Below are 21,824 nucleotides of genomic sequence, written 5' to 3'. Positions count from 1 at the left end.
GTTTGTGTGAGAGTGTGTGTGTGCGTGCGAGTGTTTTTAAATTATGTATATCTATATTGTATGTACTATCTAGGCACCTGACCTGAGCCATAAGGGAGACTAGGCATCTACCACCCCACTACCACTATCAGCGGGGCAATGAAGCATATGTTGTTTGTCCCTCCACTTTGGTTCTGAAATCACCATCACCCACTGATTAACTTGTAATTTTTGCAGATTAAGTGTGTGAGCTAGTATTGTATTAATATTGACTGTAAAAAATTGCTGTTGCAAAGCCAATGAATATGTAGCACAACTTTGGATTTCATCCCTATCTCAAAACCAGATGGTTTTGACCGTTTGAAAGTTTTTACTTAGTAAGCTTCTCCTCACGCTTCGGGCATGCCTCGCAAAAGGGATTGGTGGCCTCGTTATGAAATGATCAACTTTACCATGTAAACTCAGCAAAACAAGAAACGTCCTCTCACTGTCAACTGCGTTTATTTTCAGCAAACTTAACATGTGTAAATATTTGTATGAACATAACAGGATTCAACAACTGAGACATAAACTGAAGAAGTTCCACAGACATGTGACTAACAGAAATGTAATAATGTGTCCCTGAACAAAGGGGGGGTCAAAATCAAAAGTAACAGTCAGTGTCTCGTGTGGCCACCAGCTGCATTAAGTACTGCAATGCATCTCCTCCTCATGGACTGCAACAGATTTGCCAGTTCTTGCTGTGAGATGTTACCACACTCTTCCACCAAGGCACCTGCAAGTTCCCGGACATTTCTGGGGGGAATGGCCCTAGCCCTCACCCTCCAATCCAACAGGTCCCAGACGTGCTCAATGGGATTGAGATCCAGGATCTTCACTGGCCATTGCAGAACACTGACATTCCTGTCTTGCAGGAAATCACGCAAAGAACATGCAGTATGGCTGGAGGCATTGTCATGCTGGAGGGTCATGTCAGGATGAGCCTGCAGGAAGGGTACCACATGAGGGAGGAGGATGTCGTCCCTGTAACGCACATCGCTGAGATTGCCTGCAATGACAACAAGCTCAGTCCGATGATGCTGTGACACACCGCCCCAGGCCATGACGGACCCTCCACCTCCAAATCGATCCCGCTCCAGAGTACGGGCCTCGGTGTAATGCTCGTTCCTTCGACGATAAACGCAAATCCGACCATCACCCCTGGTGAGACAAAACCGCGACTCGTCAGTGAAGAGCACTTTTTGCCAGTCCTGTCTGGTCCAGCGACAGTGGGTTTGTGCCCATAGGCGACATTGTTGCCGGTGATGTCTGGTGAGGACCTGCCTTACAACAGGCCTACAAGCCCTCAGTCCAGCCTCTCTCAGAATATTGAGGACTGTCAGAGCGCTGATGGAGGGATTGTGCGTTCCTGGTGTAACTCGGGCAGTTGTTGTTGCCATCCTGTACCTGTCCCTCAGCTGTGATGTTCGGATATACCGATCCTGCGCAGGTGTTGTTACACGTGGTATGCCACTTGCGAGGATGATCAGCTGTCCGTCCTGTCTCCCTGTAGCGCTGTCTTAGGCATCTCACAGTACGGACATTGCAATTCATTGCCCTAGCCACATCTGCAGTCCTCATGCCTCCATGCAGCATGCCTAAGGCACGTTCACGCAGATGAGCAGGGACCCTGGGCATCTTTCTTTTGGTGTTTTTCAGAGTCAGTAGAAAGGCCTCTTTAGTGTCCTAAGTTTTTATAACTGTGACCTTAATTGCCTACCGCCTGTAAGCTGTTAGTGTATTAACGACCGTTCCACAGGTGCATGTTCATAAATTGTTTAAGGTTCATTGAACAAGCATGGGAAACAGTGTTAAACCCTTTACAATGAAGATCTGTGAAGTTATTTGGATTTTTACGAATTATCTTTGAAAGACAGGGTCCTGAAAAAGGGACATTTCTTTTTTTGCTGAGTTTAAATCTAAAAATGACCATACTGATTGTTTAAAGCAAAACAACCAAAACAAAGCTGGGCAGAGTGTGCAGTTTGAATAGGCTACTATCATTGCCTGGGGTTGTTTGGCATGCAAAATTACTTGTAGATCAATGACTGTCAACACAGTTACATGCAGTCCAACACTGAAGAAGAGAGGACGCATCAGTTGTTACAAGATAAGAGATATTTTCAGACAGTAGAAAGAATGTAATATGAGCAGAAAATGCTTGTGAACCGTGAATTCATAACTTTAGAATCTATTTTTTGAACGATGCATGCTACATTTGGATTGGTTTGGGGTCCGTGGACTGATGCGTTTCGGTGAATGTTACATCCCTAGCATATTCTGTAGAGTATGGGAGCCACGATGTACTCCAAACCCCTTCAGACAAAAGTCATGCACCTAACAATATGTTAAATGTGATCAGTAGCAGATGAACATGAATGTCAAAACCTTGCCAATATACTCAAAGACAATGCTGTCAGATTACAATTGGTTTCCAGGAAGATCATAAACCAACATTAGATATTTTTTAAGGAAAGACAATATTAATAACAAGAACTCCATCAAAGCATCTTGTTATCCTTTCTTACAACTCCCATGAAAGACAAGACTAGCGAATATAAACATTGTATATATATATATATATATATAGTTCGTATCATTAACCAATTGTTCTAAAAAAAAACCCACAACAGTTATTTTAGAGTAGCTAACTACTTTGATGAAACATATACTATTTACTTACAGTTTCATGTGGCATGGGGTTAAATCCACAGAGGTTGCAGACAGTGTTCTTGCATTCTGTGCAGGTGTTGTAGTTGGGAGGGTCCTTGGAGCCCTTGTTGAGTTCCACCTTGCAGAGTGGACAGGTAGATTGGCCTGCTTTGGGAGCTGGTTGGGAGGATGCTGCTCCCTTTGGAGGCGCTGATGGGGGTTTGTCCACTTTGGCATGTACTGATGGGGGGATATTGGCCTTCTGGGGTTGCGCTGCTTTCTTCTCCTCTGCTTTCTGAGCAGCAGGTAGTTTTGTCTCATTTGCAGGAGGCATCTTGGGAGAGGTCTGGGCCAGTGCAGATATCTTGGGGGAAGCTGGCGGTGTGGTGCGGGGCTCGTCCTGAACAACTGAGGTTATCAAAGTGGAGGCAGAGCTGAAAATGGAAGAGCCAAAGCCAAACATCTTCCCAGACACTGACTCTTCGGGCTTTGAGGAGGCAGACTGAGATTTGGGACCTCCAAAGCCAAATAAGCCTCCTGATTCCTGCTTGGGGGGTTGCTTTGTGGCTGGGAAGGCACTACTCTCCCTACGCCCAGGGATGGGCTGCTGTGGTGGTTTATGAGGTTCTGATGTTCTCCGGTTCTCCAGTGGAGCCTTCTGAGCAGGCACTGGGCTTGCCGGATTTTGAGTGTCTGCTGCTTTAGCAGCTTCAATTATTGATATATCAGGCTCTGATTTTGCAGCCTCTGCTGAGGGCTGCGGAGGCTGTCCTTGTTGTTGTAGAGTCTTCTGTTGTGGAGGTTGTTGGACTACTGTTGGAGTCGGTTTGTCCACTGACGTCTGGTCCTGCTGGCAAACCACTGTCGGGGATACCTCCTTCTTCTGTGACGAGCCTGGTGCTGGGGTCTCTTTCACTAAAGCAGGAGTCATAGACACCTTGGGGGAAGCTGGAGGTGTGGTGCGGTGCTCATCCTGAACAGCTGAGGTGATCAAAGTGGATGCCGAGCTGAAGATAGAGGAGCCAAAGCCAAGCATCTTCCCAGACACTGAGTCTTCAGGCTTTGACTGAGCAGGCTGAGATTTAGCACCACCAAAGCCAAAGAAGCCTCCTGACTCCTGCTTGGTGGGCTGGGCCTGTGGTGGTGGTACAGATTTTGCATGAGAGGCTCCACCTTTTGGAAGCTGTTGTTGAGGCTTCCCGGGCTCTCCTTTCTGTGTCCCTGCTAGAGGCTGAGGTTGTTGCTCTTGTTGTTGTGGAGTCTCTTGGTGTGGAGGATGTTGGACAGGGGTTGGAGTTGATTTGTCCACTGGCGTTTTGTCCTGCTGTGAAGCCACTGCCGGAAATACCTCCTTCTGTGGTGACCCTGGTGCTAGGTTCTTCTTCTCTTTCTCTGAAGCAGGAGTCATTGGCTCCTTTAGGGGAGCAGTTTCGAGGTCTGGCATTGGAGCTTGCTGGGGCTGTACTTGTTGTGATGCCTTTGTAGCAGGAGTTTGCTTTTCTTGCTGCTGTACAGTTGCAACAGCTCCACTGGTTTTGGGTGTGGCTGGAATTGGTTGGTCCACTGGTTTCTGTACAATTCTAGGTTCTTCATTCTCCTTCTCAGCCACAGCAGGTGAAGCCTGTTTATTTTGTGTGGATCCTAGTGGTGGGGTCTCCTCCTTTTTGTCTGCATTTGGTGCTGGGGTACCAGCGGGAATTGGTGTCTCCTGAGGCACACTGGGTGTAGTGATCTCTTTTTGGCCAGCCGCAGGTACAGGGATCTCCTCCTTCTGGGGTTTAGCTGGAGCTGGGGTCGGCTTTTGAGATGCAGCAGGTGTGACATTCTCCTTTTGAAGTGCAACAGGTGTAGAGACTATGCTGGGCAAGGGTTGGGATTTCATCATGGGAGGTCCTGGGGGTTCCATTGCTCCAAGTGCTCTCTGCATCTGGCAGGTCAGACAGAGCCATTCCTTTACCTGAAATAAAATAACAGTGTTGATAAAAAATAACTAAAAATAATATAACTAAAAATAATATTAATATAAATAATATATCTCATCTTAGTTGCTATTTAAACACTGCATACTACATGTGACATACATACAAAATAACTGTCTTATGCTCTACATCTGTGTGTGTGTGTGTGTGTGTGTGTGTGTGTGTGTGTGTGTGTGTGTGTGTGTGTGTGTGTGTGTGTGTGTGTGTTGTGTGAGAGTGTGTGTGTGCGTGCGAGTGTTTTTAAATTCTGTATATCTATGTTGTATGTACTATCTAGGCACCTGACCTGAGCCATAAGTGAGACTAGGCATCTACCACCCCACTACCACTATCAGCGGGGCAATGAAGCATATGTTGTTTGTCCCTCCACTTTGGTTCTGAAATCACCATCACCCACTGATTAACTTGTAATTTTTGCAGATTAAGTGTGTGAGCTAGTATTGTATTAATATTGACTGTAAAAAATTGCTGTTGCAAAGCCAATGAATATGTAGCACAACTTTGGATTTCATCCCTATCTCAAAACCAGATGGTTTTGACCGTTTGAAAGTTTTTACTGAGTAAGCTTCTCCTCGCGCTTCGGGCATGCCTCGCAAAAGGGATTGGTGGCCTCGTTATGAAATGATCAACTTTACCATGTAAACTCAGCAAAACAAGAAACGTCCTCTCACTGTCAACTGCGTTTATTTTCAGCAAACTTAACATGTGTAAATATTTGTATGAACATAACAGGATTCAACAACTGAGACATAAACTGAACAAGTTCCACAGACATGTGACTAACATAAATGTAATAATGTGTCCCTGAACAAAGGGGGGGTCAAAATCAAAAGTAACAGTCAGTGTCTCGTGTGGCCACCAGCTGCATTAAGTACTGCAATGCATCTCCTCCTCATGGACTGCAACAGATTTGCCAGTTCTTGCTGTGAGATGTTACCACACTCTTCCACCAAGGCACCTGCAAGTTCCCGGACATTTCTGGGGAGAATGGCCCTAGCCCTCACCCTCCAATCCAACAGGTCCCAGACGTGCTCAATGGGATTGAGATCCAGGATCTTCACTGGCCATTGCAAAACACTGACATTCCTGTCTTGCAGGAAATCACGCAAAGAACATGCAGTATGGCTGGAGGCATTGTCATGCTGGAGGGTCATGTCAGGATGAGCCTGCAGGAAGGGTACCACATGAGGGAGGAGGATGTCGTCCCTGTAACGCACATCGCTGAGATTGCCAAGCAATGACAACAAGCTCAGTCCGATGATGCTGTGACACACCGCCCCAGGCCATGACGGACCCTCCACCTCCAAATCGATCCCGCTCCAGAGTACGGGCCTCGGTGTAATGCTCGTTCCTTCGACGATAAACGCAAATCCGACCATCACCCCTGGTGAGACAAAACCGCGACTCGTCAGTGAAGAGCACTTTTTGCCAGTCCTGTCTGGTCCAGCGACAGTGGGTTTGTGCCCATAGGCGACATTGTTGCCGGTGATGTCTGGTGAGGACCTGCCTTACAACAGGCCTACAAGCCCTCAGTCCAGCCTCTCTCAGAATATTGAGGACTGTCAGAGCGCTGATGGAGGGATTGTGCGTTCCTGGTGTAACTCGGGCAGTTGTTGTTGCCATCCTGTACCTGTCCCTCAGCTGTGATGTTCGGATATACCGATCCTGCGCAGGTGTTGTTACACGTGGTATGCCACTTGCGAGGATGATCAGCTGTCCGTCCTGTCTCCCTGTAGCGCTGTCTTAGGCATCTCACAGTACGGACATTGCAATTCATTGCCCTAGCCACATCTGCAGTCCTCATGCCTCCATGCAGCATGCCTAAGGCACGTTCACGCAGATGAGCAGGGACCCTGGGCATCTTTCTTTTGGTGTTTTTCAGAGTCAGTAGAAAGGCCTCTTTAGTGTCCTAAGCTTTTATAACTGTGACCTTAATTGCCTACCGCCTGTAAGCTGTTAGTGTATTAACGACCGTTCCACAGGTGCATGTTCATAAATTGTTTAAGGTTCATTGAACAAGCATGGGAAACAGTGTTAAACCCTTTACAATGAAGATCTGTGAAGTTATTTGGATTTTTACGAATTATCTTTGAAAGACAGGGTCCTGAAAAAGGGACATTTCTTTTTTTGCTGAGTTTAAATCTAAAAATGACCATACTGATTGTTTAAAGCAAAACAACCAAAACAAAGCTGGGCAGAGTGTGCAGTTTGAATAGGCTACTATCATTGCCTGGGGTTGTTTGGCATGCAAAATTACTTGTAGATCAATGACTGTCAACACAGTTACATGCAGTCCAACACTGAAGAAGAGAGGACGCATCAGTTGTTACAAGATAAGAGATATTTTCAGACAGTAGAAAGAATGTAATATGAGCAGAAAATGCTTGTGAACCGTGATTCATAACTTTACAATCTATTTTTTGAACGATGCATGCTACATTTGGATTGGTTTGGGGTCCGTGGACTGATGCGTTTCGGTGAATGTTACATCCCTAGCATATTCTGTAGAGTATGGGAGCCACGATGTACTCCAAACCCCTTCAGACAAAAGTCATGCACCTAACAATATGTTAAATGTGATCAGTAGCAGATGAACATGAATGTCAAAACCTTGCCAATATACTCAAAGACAATGCTGTCAGATTACAATTGGTTTCCAGGAAGATCATAAACCAACATTAGATATTTTTTAAGGAAAGACAATATTAATAACAAGAACTCCATCAAAGCATCTTGTTATCCTTTCTTACAACTCCCATGAAAGACAAGACTAGCGAATATAAACATTGTATATATATATATATATATATAGTTCGTATCATTAACCAATTGTTCAAAAAAAAAACCCACAACAGTTATTTTAGAGTAGCTAACTACTTTGATGAAACATATACTATTTACTTACAGTTTCATGTGGCATGGGGTTAAATCCACAGAGGTTGCAGACAGTGTTCTTGCATTCTGTGCAGGTGTTGTAGTTGGGAGGGTCCTTGGAGCCCTTGTTGAGTTCCACCTTGCAGAGTGGACAGGTAGATTGGCCTGCTTTGGGAGCTGGTTGGGAGGATGCTGCTCCCTTTGGAGGCGCTGATGGGGGTTTGTCCACTTTGGCATGTACTGATGGGGGGATATTGGCCTTCTGGGGTTGCGCTGCTTTCTTCTCCTCTGCTTTCTGAGCAGCAGGTAGTTTTGTCTCGTTTGCAGGAGGCATCTTGGGAGAGGTCTGGGCCAGTGCAGATATCTTGGGGGAAGCTGGCGGTGTGGTGCGGGGCTCGTCCTGAACAACTGAGGTTATCAAAGTGGAGGCAGAGCTGAAAATGGAAGAGCCAAAGCCAAACATCTTCCCAGACACTGACTCTTCGGGCTTTGAGGAGGCAGACTGAGATTTGGGACCTCCAAAGCCAAATAAGCCTCCTGATTCCTGCTTGGGGGGTTGCTTTGTGGCTGGGAAGGCACTACTCTCCCTACGCCCAGGGATGGGCTGCTGTGGTGGTTTATGAGGTTCTGATGTTCTCCGGTTCTCCAGTGGAGCCTTCTGAGCAGGCACTGGGCTTGCCGGATTTTGAGTGTCTGCTGCTTTAGCAGCTTCAATTATTGATATATCAGGCTCTGATTTTGCAGCCTCTGCTGAGGGCTGCGGAGGCTGTCCTTGTTGTTGTAGAGTCTTCTGTTGTGGAGGTTGTTGGACTACTGTTGGAGTCGGTTTGTCCACTGACGTCTGGTCCTGCTGGCAAACCACTGTCGGGGATACCTCCTTCTTCTGTGACGAGCCTGGTGCTGGGGTCTCTTTCACTAAAGCAGGAGTCATAGACACCTTGGGGGAAGCTGGAGGTGTGGTGCGGTGCTCATCCTGAACAGCTGAGGTGATCAAAGTGGATGCCGAGCTGAAGATAGAGGAGCCAAAGCCAAGCATCTTCCCAGACACTGAGTCTTCAGGCTTTGACTGAGCAGGCTGAGATTTAGCACCACCAAAGCCAAAGAAGCCTCCTGACTCCTGCTTGGTGGGCTGGGCCTGTGGTGGTGGTACAGATTTTGCATGAGAGGCTCCACCTTTTGGAAGCTGTTGTTGAGGCTTCCCGGGCTCTCCTTTCGGTGTCCCTGCTAGAGGCTGAGGTTGTTGCTCTTGTTGTTGTGGAGTCTCTTGGTGTGGAGGATGTTGGACAGGGGTTGGAGTTGATTTGTCCACTGGCGTTTTGTCCTGCTGTGAAGCCACTGCCGGAAATACCTCCTTCTGTGGTGACCCTGGTGCTAGGTTCTTCTTCTCTTTCTCTGAAGCAGGAGTCATTGGCTCCTTTAGGGGAGCAGTTTCGAGGTCTGGCATTGGAGCTTGCTGGGGCTGTACTTGTTGTGATGCCTTTGTAGCAGGAGTTTGCTTTTCTTGCTGCTGTACAGTTGCAACAGCTCCACTGGTTTTGGGTGTGGCTGGAATTGGTTGGTCCACTGGTTTCTGTACAATTCTAGGTTCTTCATTCTCCTTCTCAGCCACAGCAGGTGAAGCCTGTTTATTTTGTGTGGATCCTAGTGGTGGGGTCTCCTCCTCTTTGTCTGCATTTGGTGCTGGGGTACCAGCGGGAATTGGTGTCTCCTGAGGCACACTGGGTGTAGTGATCTCTTTTTGGCCAGCCGCAGGTACAGGGATCTCCTCCTTCTGGGGTTTAGCTGGAGCTGGGGTCGGCTTTTGAGATGCAGCAGGTGTGACATTCTCCTTTTGAAGTGCAACAGGTGTAGAGACTATGCTGGGCAAGGGTTGGGATTTCATCATGGGAGGTCCTGGGGGTTCCATTGCTCCAAGTGCTCTCTGCATCTGGCAGGTCAGACAGAGCCATTCCTTTACCTGAAATAAAATAACAGTGTTGATAAAAAATAACTAAAAATAATATAACTAAAAATAATATTAATATAAATAATATATCTCATCTTAGTTGCTATTTAAACACTGCATACTACATGTGACATACATACAAAATAACTGTCTTATGCTCTACATCTGTGTGTGTGTGTGTGTGTGTGTGTGTGTGTGTGTGTGTGTGTGTGTGTGTGTGTGTGTGTGTGTGTGTGTGTGTGTGTGTGTGTGTTTGTGTGAGAGTGTGTGTGTGCGTGCGAGTGTTTTTAAATTCTGTATATCTATGTTGTATGTACTATCTAGGCACCTGACCTGAGCCATAAGGGAGACTAGGCATCTACCACCCCACTACCACTATCAGCGGGGCAATGAAGCATATGTTGTTTGTCCCTCCACTTTGGTTCTGAAATCACCATCACCCACTGATTAACTTGTAATTTTTGCAGATTAAGTGTGTGAGCTAGTATTGTATTAATATTGACTGTAAAAAATTGCTGTTGCAAAGCCAATGAATATGTAGCACAACTTTGGATTTCATCCCTATCTCAAAACCAGATGGTTTTGACCGTTTGAAAGTTTTTACTGAGTAAGCTTCTCCTCGCGCTTCGGGCATGCCTCGCAAAAGGGATTGGTGGCCTCGTTATGAAATGATCAACTTTACCATGTAAACTCAGCAAAACAAGAAACGTCCTCTCACTGTCAACTGCGTTTATTTTCAGCAAACTTAACATGTGTAAATATTTGTATGAACATAACAGGATTCAACAACTGAGACATAAACTGAACAAGTTCCACAGACATGTGACTAACAGAAATGTAATAATGTGTCCCTGAACAAAGGGGGGGTCAAAATCAAAAGTAACAGTCAGTGTCTCGTGTGGCCACCAGCTGCATTAAGTACTGCAATGCATCTCCTCCTCATGGACTGCAACAGATTTGCCAGTTCTTGCTGTGAGATGTTACCACACTCTTCCACCAAGGCACCTGCAAGTTCCCGGACATTTCTGGGGAGAATGGCCCTAGCCCTCACCCTCCAATCCAACAGGTCCCAGACGTGCTCAATGGGATTGAGATCCAGGATCTTCACTGGCCATTGCAGAACACTGACATTCCTGTCTTGCAGGAAATCACGCAAAGAACATGCAGTATGGCTGGAGGCATTGTCATGCTGGAGGGTCATGTCAGGATGAGCCTGCAGGAAGGGTACCACATGAGGGAGGAGGATGTCGTCCCTGTAACGCACATCGCTGAGATTGCCTGCAATGACAACAAGCTCAGTCCGATGATGCTGTGACACACCGCCCCAGGCCATGACGGACCCTCCACCTCCAAATCGATCCCGCTCCAGAGTACGGGCCTCGGTGTAATGCTCGTTCCTTCGACGATAAACGCAAATCCGACCATCACCCCTGGTGAGACAAAACCGCGACTCGTCAGTGAAGAGCACTTTTTGCCAGTCCTGTCTGGTCCAGCGACAGTGGGTTTGTGCCCATAGGCGACATTGTTGCCGGTGATGTCTGGTGAGGACCTGCCTTACAACAGGCCTACAAGCCCTCAGTCCAGCCTCTCTCAGAATATTGAGGACTGTCAGAGCGCTGATGGAGGGATTGTGCGTTCCTGGTGTAACTCGGGCAGTTGTTGTTGCCATCCTGTACCTGTCCCTCAGCTGTGATGTTCGGATATACCGATCCTGCGCAGGTGTTGTTACACGTGGTATGCCACTTGCGAGGATGATCAGCTGTCCGTCCTGTCTCCCTGTAGCGCTGTCTTAGGCATCTCACAGTACGGACATTGCAATTCATTGCCCTAGCCACATCTGCAGTCCTCATGCCTACATGCAGCATGCCTAAGGCACGTTCACGCAGATGAGCAGGGACCCTGGGCATCTTTCTTTTGGTGTTTTTCAGAGTCAGTAGAAAGGCCTCTTTAGTGTCCTAAGTTTTTATAACTGTGACCTTAATTGCCTACCGCCTGTAAGCTGTTAGTGTATTAACGACCGTTCCACAGGTGCATGTTCATAAATTGTTTAAGGTTCATTGAACAAGCATGGGAAACAGTGTTAAACCCTTTACAATGAAGATCTGTGAAGTTATTTGGATTTTTACGAATTATCTTTGAAAGACAGGGTCCTGAAAAAGGGACATTTCTTTTTTTGCTGAGTTTAAATCTAAAAATGACCATACTGATTGTTTAAAGCAAAACAACCAAAACAAAGCTGGGCAGAGTGTGCAGTTTGAATAGGCTACTATCATTGCCTGGGGTTGTTTGGCATGCAAAATTACTTGTAGATCAATGACTGTCAACACAGTTACATGCAGTCCAACACTGAAGAAGAGAGGACGCATCAGTTGTTACAAGATAAGAGATATTTTCAGACAGTAGAAAGAATGTAATATGAGCAGAAAATGCTTGTGAACCGTGAATTCATAACTTTAGAATCTATTTTTTGAACGATGCATAGTACATTGGGATTGGTTTGGGGTCCGTGGACTGATGCGTTTCGGTGAATGTTACATCCCTAGCATATTCTGTAGAGTATGGGAGCCACGATGTACTCCAAACCCCTTCAGACAAAAGTCATGCACCTAACAATATGTTAAATGTGATCAGTAGCAGATGAACATGAATGTCAAAACCTTGCCAAGATACTCAAAGACAATGCTGTCAGATTACAATTGGTTTCCAGGAAGATCATAAACCAACATTAGATATTTTTTAAGGAAAGACAATATTAATAACAAGAACTCCATCAAAGCATCTTGTTATCCTTTCTTACAACTCCCATGAAAGACAAGACTAGCGAATATAAACATTGTATATATATATATATATATATATATATATATATATATATATATATATATAGTTCGTATCATTAACCAATTGTTCTAAAAAAAAAAAACACAACAGTTATTTTAGAGTAGCTAACTACTTTGATGAAACATATACCATTTACTTACAGTTTCATGTGGCATGGGGTTAAATCCACAGAGGTTGCAGACAGTGTTCTTGCATTCTGTGCAGGTGTTGTAGTTGGGAGGGTCCTTGGAGCCCTTGTTGAGTTCCACCTTGCAGAGTGGACAGGTAGATTGGCCTGCTTTGGGAGCTGGTTGGGAGGATGCTGCTCCCTTTGGAGGCGCTGATGGGGGTTTGTCCACTTTGGCATGTACTGATCGGGGGATATTGGCCTTCTGGGGTTGCGCTGCTTTCTTCTCCTCTGCTTTCTGAGCAGCAGGTAGTTTTGTCTCGTTTGCAGGAGGCATCTTGGGAGAGGTCTGGGCCAGTGCAGATATCTTGGGGGAAGCTGGCAGTGTGGTGCGGGGCTCGTCTTGAACAACTGAGGTTATCAAAGTGGAGGCAGAGCTGAAAATGGAAGAGCCAAAGCCAAACATCTTCCCAGACACTGACTCTTCGGGCTTTGAGGAGGCAGACTGAGATTTGGGACCTCCAAAGCCAAATAAGCCTCCTGATTCCTGCTTGGGGGGTTGCTTTGTGGCTGGGAAGGCACTACTCTCCCTACGCCCAGGGATGGGCTGCTGTGGTGGTTTATGAGGTTCTGATGTTCTCCGGTTCTCCAGTGGAGCCTTCTGAGCAGGCACTGGGCTTGCCGGATTTTGAGTGTCTGCTGCTTTAGCAGCTTCAATTATTGATATATCAGGCTCTGATTTTGCAGCCTCTGCTGAGGGCTGCGGAGGCTGTCCTTGTTGTTGTAGAGTCTTCTGTTGTGGAGGTTGTTGGACTACTGTTGGAGTCGGTTTGTCCACTGACGTCTGGTCCTGCTGGCAAACCACTGTCGGGGATACCTCCTTCTTCTGTGACGAGCCTGGTGCTGGGGTCTCTTTCACTAAAGCAGGAGTCATAGACACCTTGGGGGAAGCTGGAGGTGTGGTGCGGTGCTCATCCTGAACAGCTGAGGTGATCAAAGTGGATGCCGAGCTGAAGATAGAGGAGCCAAAGCCAAGCATCTTCCCAGACACTGAGTCTTCAGGCTTTGACTGAGCAGGCTGAGATTTAGCACCACCAAAGCCAAAGAAGCCTCCTGACTCCTGCTTGGTGGGCTGGGCCTGTGGTGGTGGTACAGATTTTGCATGAGAGGCTCCACCTTTTGGAAGCTGTTGTTGAGGCTTCCCGGGCTCTCCTTTCGGTGTCCCTGCTAGAGGCTGAGGTTGTTGCTCTTGTTGTTGTGGAGTCTCTTGGTGTGGAGGATGTTGGACAGGGGTTGGAGTTGATTTGTCCACTGGCGTTTTGTCCTGCTGTGAAGTCACTGCCGGAAATACCTCCTTCTGTGGTGACCCTGGTGCTAGGTTCTTCTTCTCTTTCTCTGAAGCAGGAGTCATTGGCTCCTTTAGGGGAGCAGTTTCGAGGTCTGGCATTGGAGCTTGCTGGGGCTGTACTTGTTGTGATGCCTTTGTAGCAGGAGTTTGCTTTTCTTGCTGCTGTACAGTTGCAACAGCTCCACTGGTTTTGGGTGTGGCTGGAATTGGTTGGTCCACTGGTTTCTGTACAATTCTAGGTTCTTCATTCTCCTTCTCAGCCACAGCAGGTGAAGCCTGTTTATTTTGTGTGGATCCTAGTGGTGGGGTCTCCTCCTTTTTGTCTGCATTTGGTGCTGGGGTACCAGCGGGAATTGGTGTCTCCTGAGGCACACTGGGTGTAGTGATCTCTTTTTGGCCAGCCGCAGGTACAGGGATCTCCTCCTTCTGGGGTTTAGCTGGAGCTGGGGTCGGCTTTTGAGATGCAGCAGGTGTGACATTCTCCTTTTGAAGTGCAACAGGTGTAGAGACTATGCTGGGCAAGGGTTGGGATTTCATCATGGGAGGTCCTGGGGGTTCCATTGCTCCAAGTGCTCTCTGCATCTGGCAGGTCAGACAGAGCCATTCCTTTACCTGAAATAAAATAACAGTGTTGATAAAAAATAACTAAAAATAATATAACTAAAAATAATATTAATATAAATAATATATCTCATCTTAGTTGCTATTTAAACACTGCATACTACATGTGACATACATACAAAATAACTGTCTTATGCTCTACATCTGTGTGTGTGTGTGTGTGTGTGTGTGTGTGTGTGTGTGTGTGTGTGTGTGTGTGTGTGTGTGTGTGTGTGTGTGTGTGTGTGTGTGGTGTTTGTGTGAGAGTGTGTGTGTGCGTGCGAGTGTTTTTAAATTCTGTATATCTATGTTGTATGTACTATCTAGGCACCTGACCTGAGCCATAAGGGAGACTAGGCATCTACCACCCCACTACCACTATCAGCGGGGCAATGAAGCATATGTTGTTTGTCCCTCCACTTTGGTTCTGAAATCACCATCACCCACTGATTAACTTGTAATTTTTGCAGATTAAGTGTGTGAGCTAGTATTGTATTAATATTGACTGTAAAAAATTGCTGTTGCAAAGCCAATGAATATGTAGCACAACTTTGGATTTCATCCCTATCTCAAAACCAGATGGTTTTGACCGTTTGAAAGTTTTTACTGAGTAAGCTTCTCCTCGCGCTTCGGGCATGCCTCGCAAAAGGGATTGGTGGCCTCGTTATGAAATGATCAACTTTACCATGTAAACTCAGCAAAACAAGAAACGTCCTCTCACTGTCAACTGCGTTTATTTTCAGCAAACTTAACATGTGTAAATATTTGTATGAACATAACAGGATTCAACAACTGAGACATAAACTGAACAAGTTCCACAGACATGTGACTAACAGAAATGTAATAATGTGTCCCTGAACAAAGGGGGGGTCAAAATCAAAAGTAACAGTCAGTGTCTCGTGTGGCCACCAGCTGCATTAAGTACTGCAATGCATCTCCTCCTCATGGACTGCAACAGATTTGCCAGTTCTTGCTGTGAGATGTTACCACACTCTTCCACCAAGGCACCTGCAAGTTCCCGGACATTTCTGGGGAGAATGGCCCTAGCCCTCACCCTCCAATCCAACAGGTCCCAGACGTGCTCAATGGGATTGAGATCCAGGATCTTCACTGGCCATTGCAGAACACTGACATTCCTGTCTTGCAGGAAATCACGCAAAGAACATGCAGTATGGCTGGAGGCATTGTCATGCTGGAGGGTCATGTCAGGATGAGCCTGCAGGAAGGGTACCACATGAGGGAGGAGGATGTCGTCCCTGTAACGCACATCGCTGAGATTGCCTGCAATGACAACAAGCTCAGTCCGATGATGCTGTGACACACCGCCCCAGGCCATGACGGACCCTCCACCTCCAAATCGATCCCGCTCCAGAGTACGGGCCTCGGTGTAATGCTCGTTCCTTCGACGATAAACGCAAATCCGACCATCACCCCTGGTGAGACAAAACCGCGACTCGTCAGTGAAGAGCACTTTTTGCCAGTCCTGTCTGGTCCAGCGACAGTGGGTTTGTGCCCATAGGCGACATTGTTGCCGGTGATGTCTGGTGAGGACCTGCCTTACAACAGGCCTACAAGCCCTCAGTCCAGCCTCTCTCAGAATATTGAGGACTGTCAGAGCGCTGATGGAGGGATTGTGCGTTCCTGGTGTAACTCGGGCAGTTGTTGTTGCCATCCTGTACCTGTCCCTCAGCTGTGATGTTCGGATATACCGATCCTGCGCAGGTGTTGTTACACGTGGTATGCCACTTGCGAGGATGATCAGCTGTCCGTCCTGTCTCCCTGTAGCGCTGTCTTAGGCATCTCACAGTACGGACATTGCAATTCATTGCCCTAGCCACATCTGCAGTCCTCATGCCTCCATGCAGCATGCCTAAGGCACGTTCACGCAGATGAGCAGGGACCCTGGGCATCTTTCTTTTGGTGTTTTTCAGAGTCAGTAGAAAGGCCTCTTTAGTGTCCTAAGTTTTTATAACTGTGACCTTAATTGCCTACCGCCTGTAAGCTGTTAGTGTATTAACGACCGTTCCACAGGTGCATGTTCATAAATTGTTTAAGGTTCATTGAACAAGCATGGGAAACAGTGTTAAACCCTTTACAATGAAGATCTGTGAAGTTATTTGGATTTTTACGAATTATCTTTGAAAGACAGGGTCCTGAAAAAGGGACATTTCTTTTTTTGCTGAGTTTAAATCTAAAAATGACCATACTGATTGTTTAAAGCAAAACAACCAAAACAAAGCTGGGCAGAGTGTGCAGTTTGAATAGGCTACTATCATTGCCTGGGGTTGTTTGGCATGCAAAATTACTTGTAGATCAATGACTGTCAACACAGTTACATGCAGTCCAACACTGAAGAAGAGAGGACGCATCAGTTGTTACAAGATAAGAGATATTTTCAGACAGTAGAAAGAATGTAATATGAGCAGAAAATGCTTGTGAACCGTGAATTCATAACTTTAGAATCTATTTTTTGAACGATGCATGCTACATTTGGATTGGTTTGGGGTCCGTGGACTGATGCGTTTCGGTGAATGTTACATCCCTAGCATATTCTGTAGAGTATGGGAGCCACGATGTACTCCAAACCCCTTCAGACAAAAGTCATGCACCTAACAATATGTTAAATGTGATCAGTAGCAGATGAACATGAATGTCAAAACCTTGCCAAGATACTCAAAGACAATGCTGTCAGATTACAATTGGTTTCCAGGAAGATCATAAACCAACATTAGATATTTTTTAAGGAAAGACAATATTAATAACAAGAACTCCATCAAAGCATCTTGTTATCCTTTCTTACAACTCCCATGAAAGACAAGACTAGCGAATATAAACATTGTATATATATATATATATATATATATATATATATATATATATATATATATATATATATAGTTCGTATCATTAACCAATTGTTCTAAAAAAAAAACCACAACAGTTATTTTAGAGTAGCTAACTACTTTGATGAAACATATACTATTTACTTACAGTTTCATGTGGCATGGGGTTAAATCCACAGAGGTTGCAGACAGTGTTCTTGCATTCTGTGCAGGTGTTGTAGTTGGGAGGGTCCTTGGAGCCCTTGTTGAGTTCCACCTTGCAGAGTGGACAGGTAGATTGGCCTGCTTTGGGAGCTGGTTGGGAGGATGCTGCTCCCTTTGGAGGCGCTGATGGGGGTTTGTCCACTTTGGCATGTACTGATGGGGGGATATTGGCCTTCTGGGGTTGCGCTGCTTTCTTCTCCTCTGCTTTCTGAGCAGCAGGTAGTTTTGTCTCGTTTGCAGGAGGCATCTTGGGAGAGGTCTGGGCCAGTGCAGATATCTTGGGGGAAGCTGGCGGTGTGGTGCGGGGCTCGTCCTGAACAACTGAGGTTATCAAAGTGGAGGCAGAGCTGAAAATGGAAGAGCCAAAGCCAAACATCTTCCCAGACACTGACTCTTCGGGCTTTGAGGAGGCAGACTGAGATTTGGGACCTCCAAAGCCAAATAAGCCTCCTGATTCCTGCTTGGGGGGTTGCTTTGTGGCTGGGAAGGCACTACTCTCCCTACGCCCAGGGATGGGCTGCTGTGGTGGTTTATGAGGTTCTGATGTTCTCCGGTTCTCCAGTGGAGCCTTCTGAGCAGGCACTGGGCTTGCCGGATTTTGAGTGTCTGCTGCTTTAGCAGCTTCAATTATTGATATATCAGGCTCTGATTTTGCAGCCTCTGCTGAGGGCTGCGGAGGCTGTCCTTGTTGTTGTAGAGTCTTCTGTTGTGGAGGTTGTTGGACTACTGTTGGAGTCGGTTTGTCCACTGACGTCTGGTCCTGCTGGCAAACCACTGTCGGGGATACCTCCTTCTTCTGTGACGAGCCTGGTGCTGGGGTCTCTTTCACTAAAGCAGGAGTCATAGACACCTTGGGGGAAGCTGGAGGTGTGGTGCGGTGCTCATCCTGAACAGCTGAGGTGATCAAAGTGGATGCCGAGCTGAAGATAGAGGAGCCAAAGCCAAGCATCTTCCCAGACACTGAGTCTTCAGGCTTTGACTGAGCAGGCTGAGATTTAGCACCACCAAAGCCAAAGAAGCCTCCTGACTCCTGCTTGGTGGGCTGGGCCTGTGGTGGTGGTACAGATTTTGCATGAGAGGCTCCACCTTTTGGAAGCTGTTGTTGAGGCTTCCCGGGCTCTCCTTTCGGTGTCCCTGCTAGAGGCTGAGGTTGTTGCTCTTGTTGTTGTGGAGTCTCTTGGTGTGGAGGATGTTGGACAGGGGTTGGAGTTGATTTGTCCACTGGCGTTTTGTCCTGCTGTGAAGCCACTGCCGGAAATACCTCCTTCTGTGGTGACCCTGGTGCTAGGTTCTTCTTCTCTTTCTCTGAAGCAGGAGTCATTGGCTCCTTTAGGGGAGCAGTTTCGAGGTCTGGCATTGGAGCTTGCTGGGGCTGTACTTGTTGTGATGCCTTTGTAGCAGGAGTTTGCTTTTCTTGCTGCTGTACAGTTGCAACAGCTCCACTGGTTTTGGGTGTGGCTGGAATTGGTTGGTCCACTGGTTTCTGTACAATTCTAGGTTCTTCATTCTCCTTCTCAGCCACAGCAGGTGAAGCCTGTTTATTTTGTGTGGATCCTAGTGGTGGGGTCTCCTCCTTTTTGTCTGCATTTGGTGCTGGGGTACCAGCGGGAATTGGTGTCTCCTGAGGCACACTGGGTGTAGTGATCTCTTTTTGGCCAGCCGCAGGTACAGGGATCTCCTCCTTCTGGGGTTTAGCTGGAGCTGGGGTCGGCTTTTGAGATGCAGCAGGTGTGACATTCTCCTTTTGAAGTGCAACAGGTGTAGAGACTATGCTGGGCAAGGGTTGGGATTTCATCATGGGAGGTCCTGGGGGTTCCATTGCTCCAAGTGCTCTCTGCATCTGGCAGGTCAGACAGAGCCATTCCTTTACCTGAAATAAAATAACAGTGTTGATAAAAAATAACTAAAAATAATATAACTAAAAATAATATTAATATAAATAATATATCTCATCTTAGTTGCTATTTAAACACTGCATACTACATGTGACATACATACAAAATAACTGTCTTATGCTCTACATCTGTGTGTGTGTGTGTGTGTGTGTGTGTGTGTGTGTGTGTGTGTGTGTGTGTGTGTGTGTGTGTGTGTGTGTGTGTGTGTGTGTGTGTGTGTTTGTGTGAGAGTGTGTGTGTGCGTGCGAGTGTTTTTAAATTCTGTATATCTATGTTGTATGTACTATCTAGGCACCTGACCTGAGCCATAAGGGAGACTAGGCATCTACCACCCCACTACCACTATCAGCGGGGCAATGAAGCATATGTTGTTTGTCCCTCCACTTTGGTTCTGAAATCACCATCACCCACTGATTAACTTGTAATTTTTGCAGATTAAGTGTGTGAGCTAGTATTGTATTAATATTGACTGTAAAAAATTGCTGTTGCAAAGCCAATGAATATGTAGCACAACTTTGGATTTCATCCCTATCTCAAAACCAGATGGTTTTGACCGTTTGAAAGTTTTTACTGAGTAAGCTTCTCCTCGCGCTTCGGGCATGCCTCGCAAAAGGGATTGGTGGCCTCGTTATGAAATGATCAACTTTACCATGTAAACTCAGCAAAACAAGAAACGTCCTCTCACTGTCAACTGCGTTTATTTTCAGCAAACTTAACATGTGTAAATATTTGTATGAACATAACAGGATTCAACAACTGAGACATAAACTGAACAAGTTCCACAGACATGTGACTAACAGAAATGTAATAATGTGTCCCTGAACAAAGGGGGGGTCAAAATCAAAAGTAACAGTCAGTGTCTCGTGTGGCCACCAGCTGCATTAAGTACTGCAATGCATCTCCTCCTCATGGACTGCAACAGATTTGCCAGTTCTTGCTGTGAGATGTTACCACACTCTTCCACCAAGGCACCTGCAAGTTCCCGGACATTTCTGGGGAGAATGGCCCTAGCCCTCACCCTCCAATCCAACAGGTCCCAGACGTGCTCAATGGGATTGAGATCCAGGATCTTCACTGGCCATTGCAGAACACTGACATTCCTGTCTTGCAGGAAATCACGCAAAGAACATGCAGTATGGCTGGAGGCATTGTCATGCTGGAGGGTCATGTCAGGATGAGCCTGCAGGAAGGGTACCACATGAGGGAGGAGGATGTCGTCCCTGTAACGCACATCGCTGAGATTGCCTGCAATGACAACAAGCTCAGTCCGATGATGCTGTGACACACCGCCCCAGGCCATGACGGACCCTCCACCTCCAAATCGATCCCGCTCCAGAGTACGGGCCTCGGTGTAATGCTCGTTCCTTCGACGATAAACGCAAATCCGACCATCACCCCTGGTGAGACAAAACCGCGACTCGTCAGTGAAGAGCACTTTTTGCCAGTCCTGTCTGGTCCAGCGACAGTGGGTTTGTGCCCATAGGCGACATTGTTGCCGGTGATGTCTGGTGAGGACCTGCCTTACAACAGGCCTACAAGCCCTCAGTCCAGCCTCTCTCAGAATATTGAGGACTGTCAGAGCGCTGATGGAGGGATTGTGCGTTCCTGGTGTAACTCGGGCAGTTGTTGTTGCCATCCTGTACCTGTCCCTCAGCTGTGATGTTCGGATATACCGATCCTGCGCAGGTGTTGTTACACGTGGTATGCCACTTGCGAGGATGATCAGCTGTCCGTCCTGTCTCCCTGTAGCGCTGTCTTAGGCATCTCACAGTACGGACATTGCAATTCATTGCCCTAGCCACATCTGCAGTCCTCATGCCTCCATGCAGCATGCCTAAGGCACGTTCACGCAGATGAGCAGGGACCCTGGGCATCTTTCTTTTGGTGTTTTTCAGAGTCAGTAGAAAGGCCTCTTTAGTGTCCTAAGTTTTTATAACTGTGACCTTAATTGCCTACCGCCTGTAAGCTGTTAGTGTATTAACGACCGTTCCACAGGTGCATGTTCATAAATTGTTTAAGGTTCATTGAACAAGCATGGGAAACAGTGTTAAACCCTTTACAATGAAGATCTGTGAAGTTATTTGGATTTTTACGAATTATCTTTGAAAGACAGGGTCCTGAAAAAGGGACATTTCTTTTTTTGCTGAGTTTAAATCTAAAAATGACCATACTGATTGTTTAAAGCAAAACAACCAAAACAAAGCTGGGCAGAGTGTGCAGTTTGAATAGGCTACTATCATTGCCTGGGGTTGTTTGGCATGCAAAATTACTTGTAGATCAATGACTGTCAACACAGTTACATGCAGTCCAACACTGAAGAAGAGAGGACGCATCAGTTGTTACAAGATAAGAGATATTTTCAGACAGTAGAAAGAATGTAATATGAGCAGAAAATGCTTGTGAACCGTGAATTCATAACTTTAGAATCTATTTTTTGAACGATGCATGCTACATTTGGATTGGTTTGGGGTCCGTGGACTGATGCGTTTCGGTGAATGTTACATCCCTAGCATATTCTG

The 21,824-nt window shown here is 46.4% G+C and overlaps 1 protein-coding gene across 1 annotated transcript in view; it reads right to left on the bottom strand.

Annotated features, from left to right (window-relative positions):
* The window catches only part of LOC106599044 (uncharacterized), a 158,004-nt gene that overhangs the window by 97,528 nt on the left and 38,652 nt on the right, over nucleotides 1–21,824 (bottom strand). Inside the window, exons 12-15 of the mRNA XM_082956625.1 lie at nucleotides 17,355–19,280; nucleotides 12,450–14,375; nucleotides 7,555–9,480; nucleotides 2,702–4,627 (exon numbers count right to left, since the gene is read on the bottom strand). Of these exons, the coding sequence (XP_082812751.1) occupies nucleotides 2,702–4,627; nucleotides 7,555–9,480; nucleotides 12,450–14,375; nucleotides 17,355–19,280 (7,704 nt within the window). The remainder of the gene's footprint in view (nucleotides 1–2,701; nucleotides 4,628–7,554; nucleotides 9,481–12,449; nucleotides 14,376–17,354; nucleotides 19,281–21,824) is intronic.

Source organism: Salmo salar, chromosome 10, assembly GCF_965601325.2.
Source record: "Salmo salar chromosome 10, fSalSal1, whole genome shotgun sequence".
Classification (NCBI taxonomy): domain Eukaryota; kingdom Metazoa; phylum Chordata; class Actinopteri; order Salmoniformes; family Salmonidae; genus Salmo; species Salmo salar.
The sequence above is the reverse complement of the archived record's forward strand: the minus strand, read 5'-3'. Positions and strand labels throughout refer to the sequence as shown.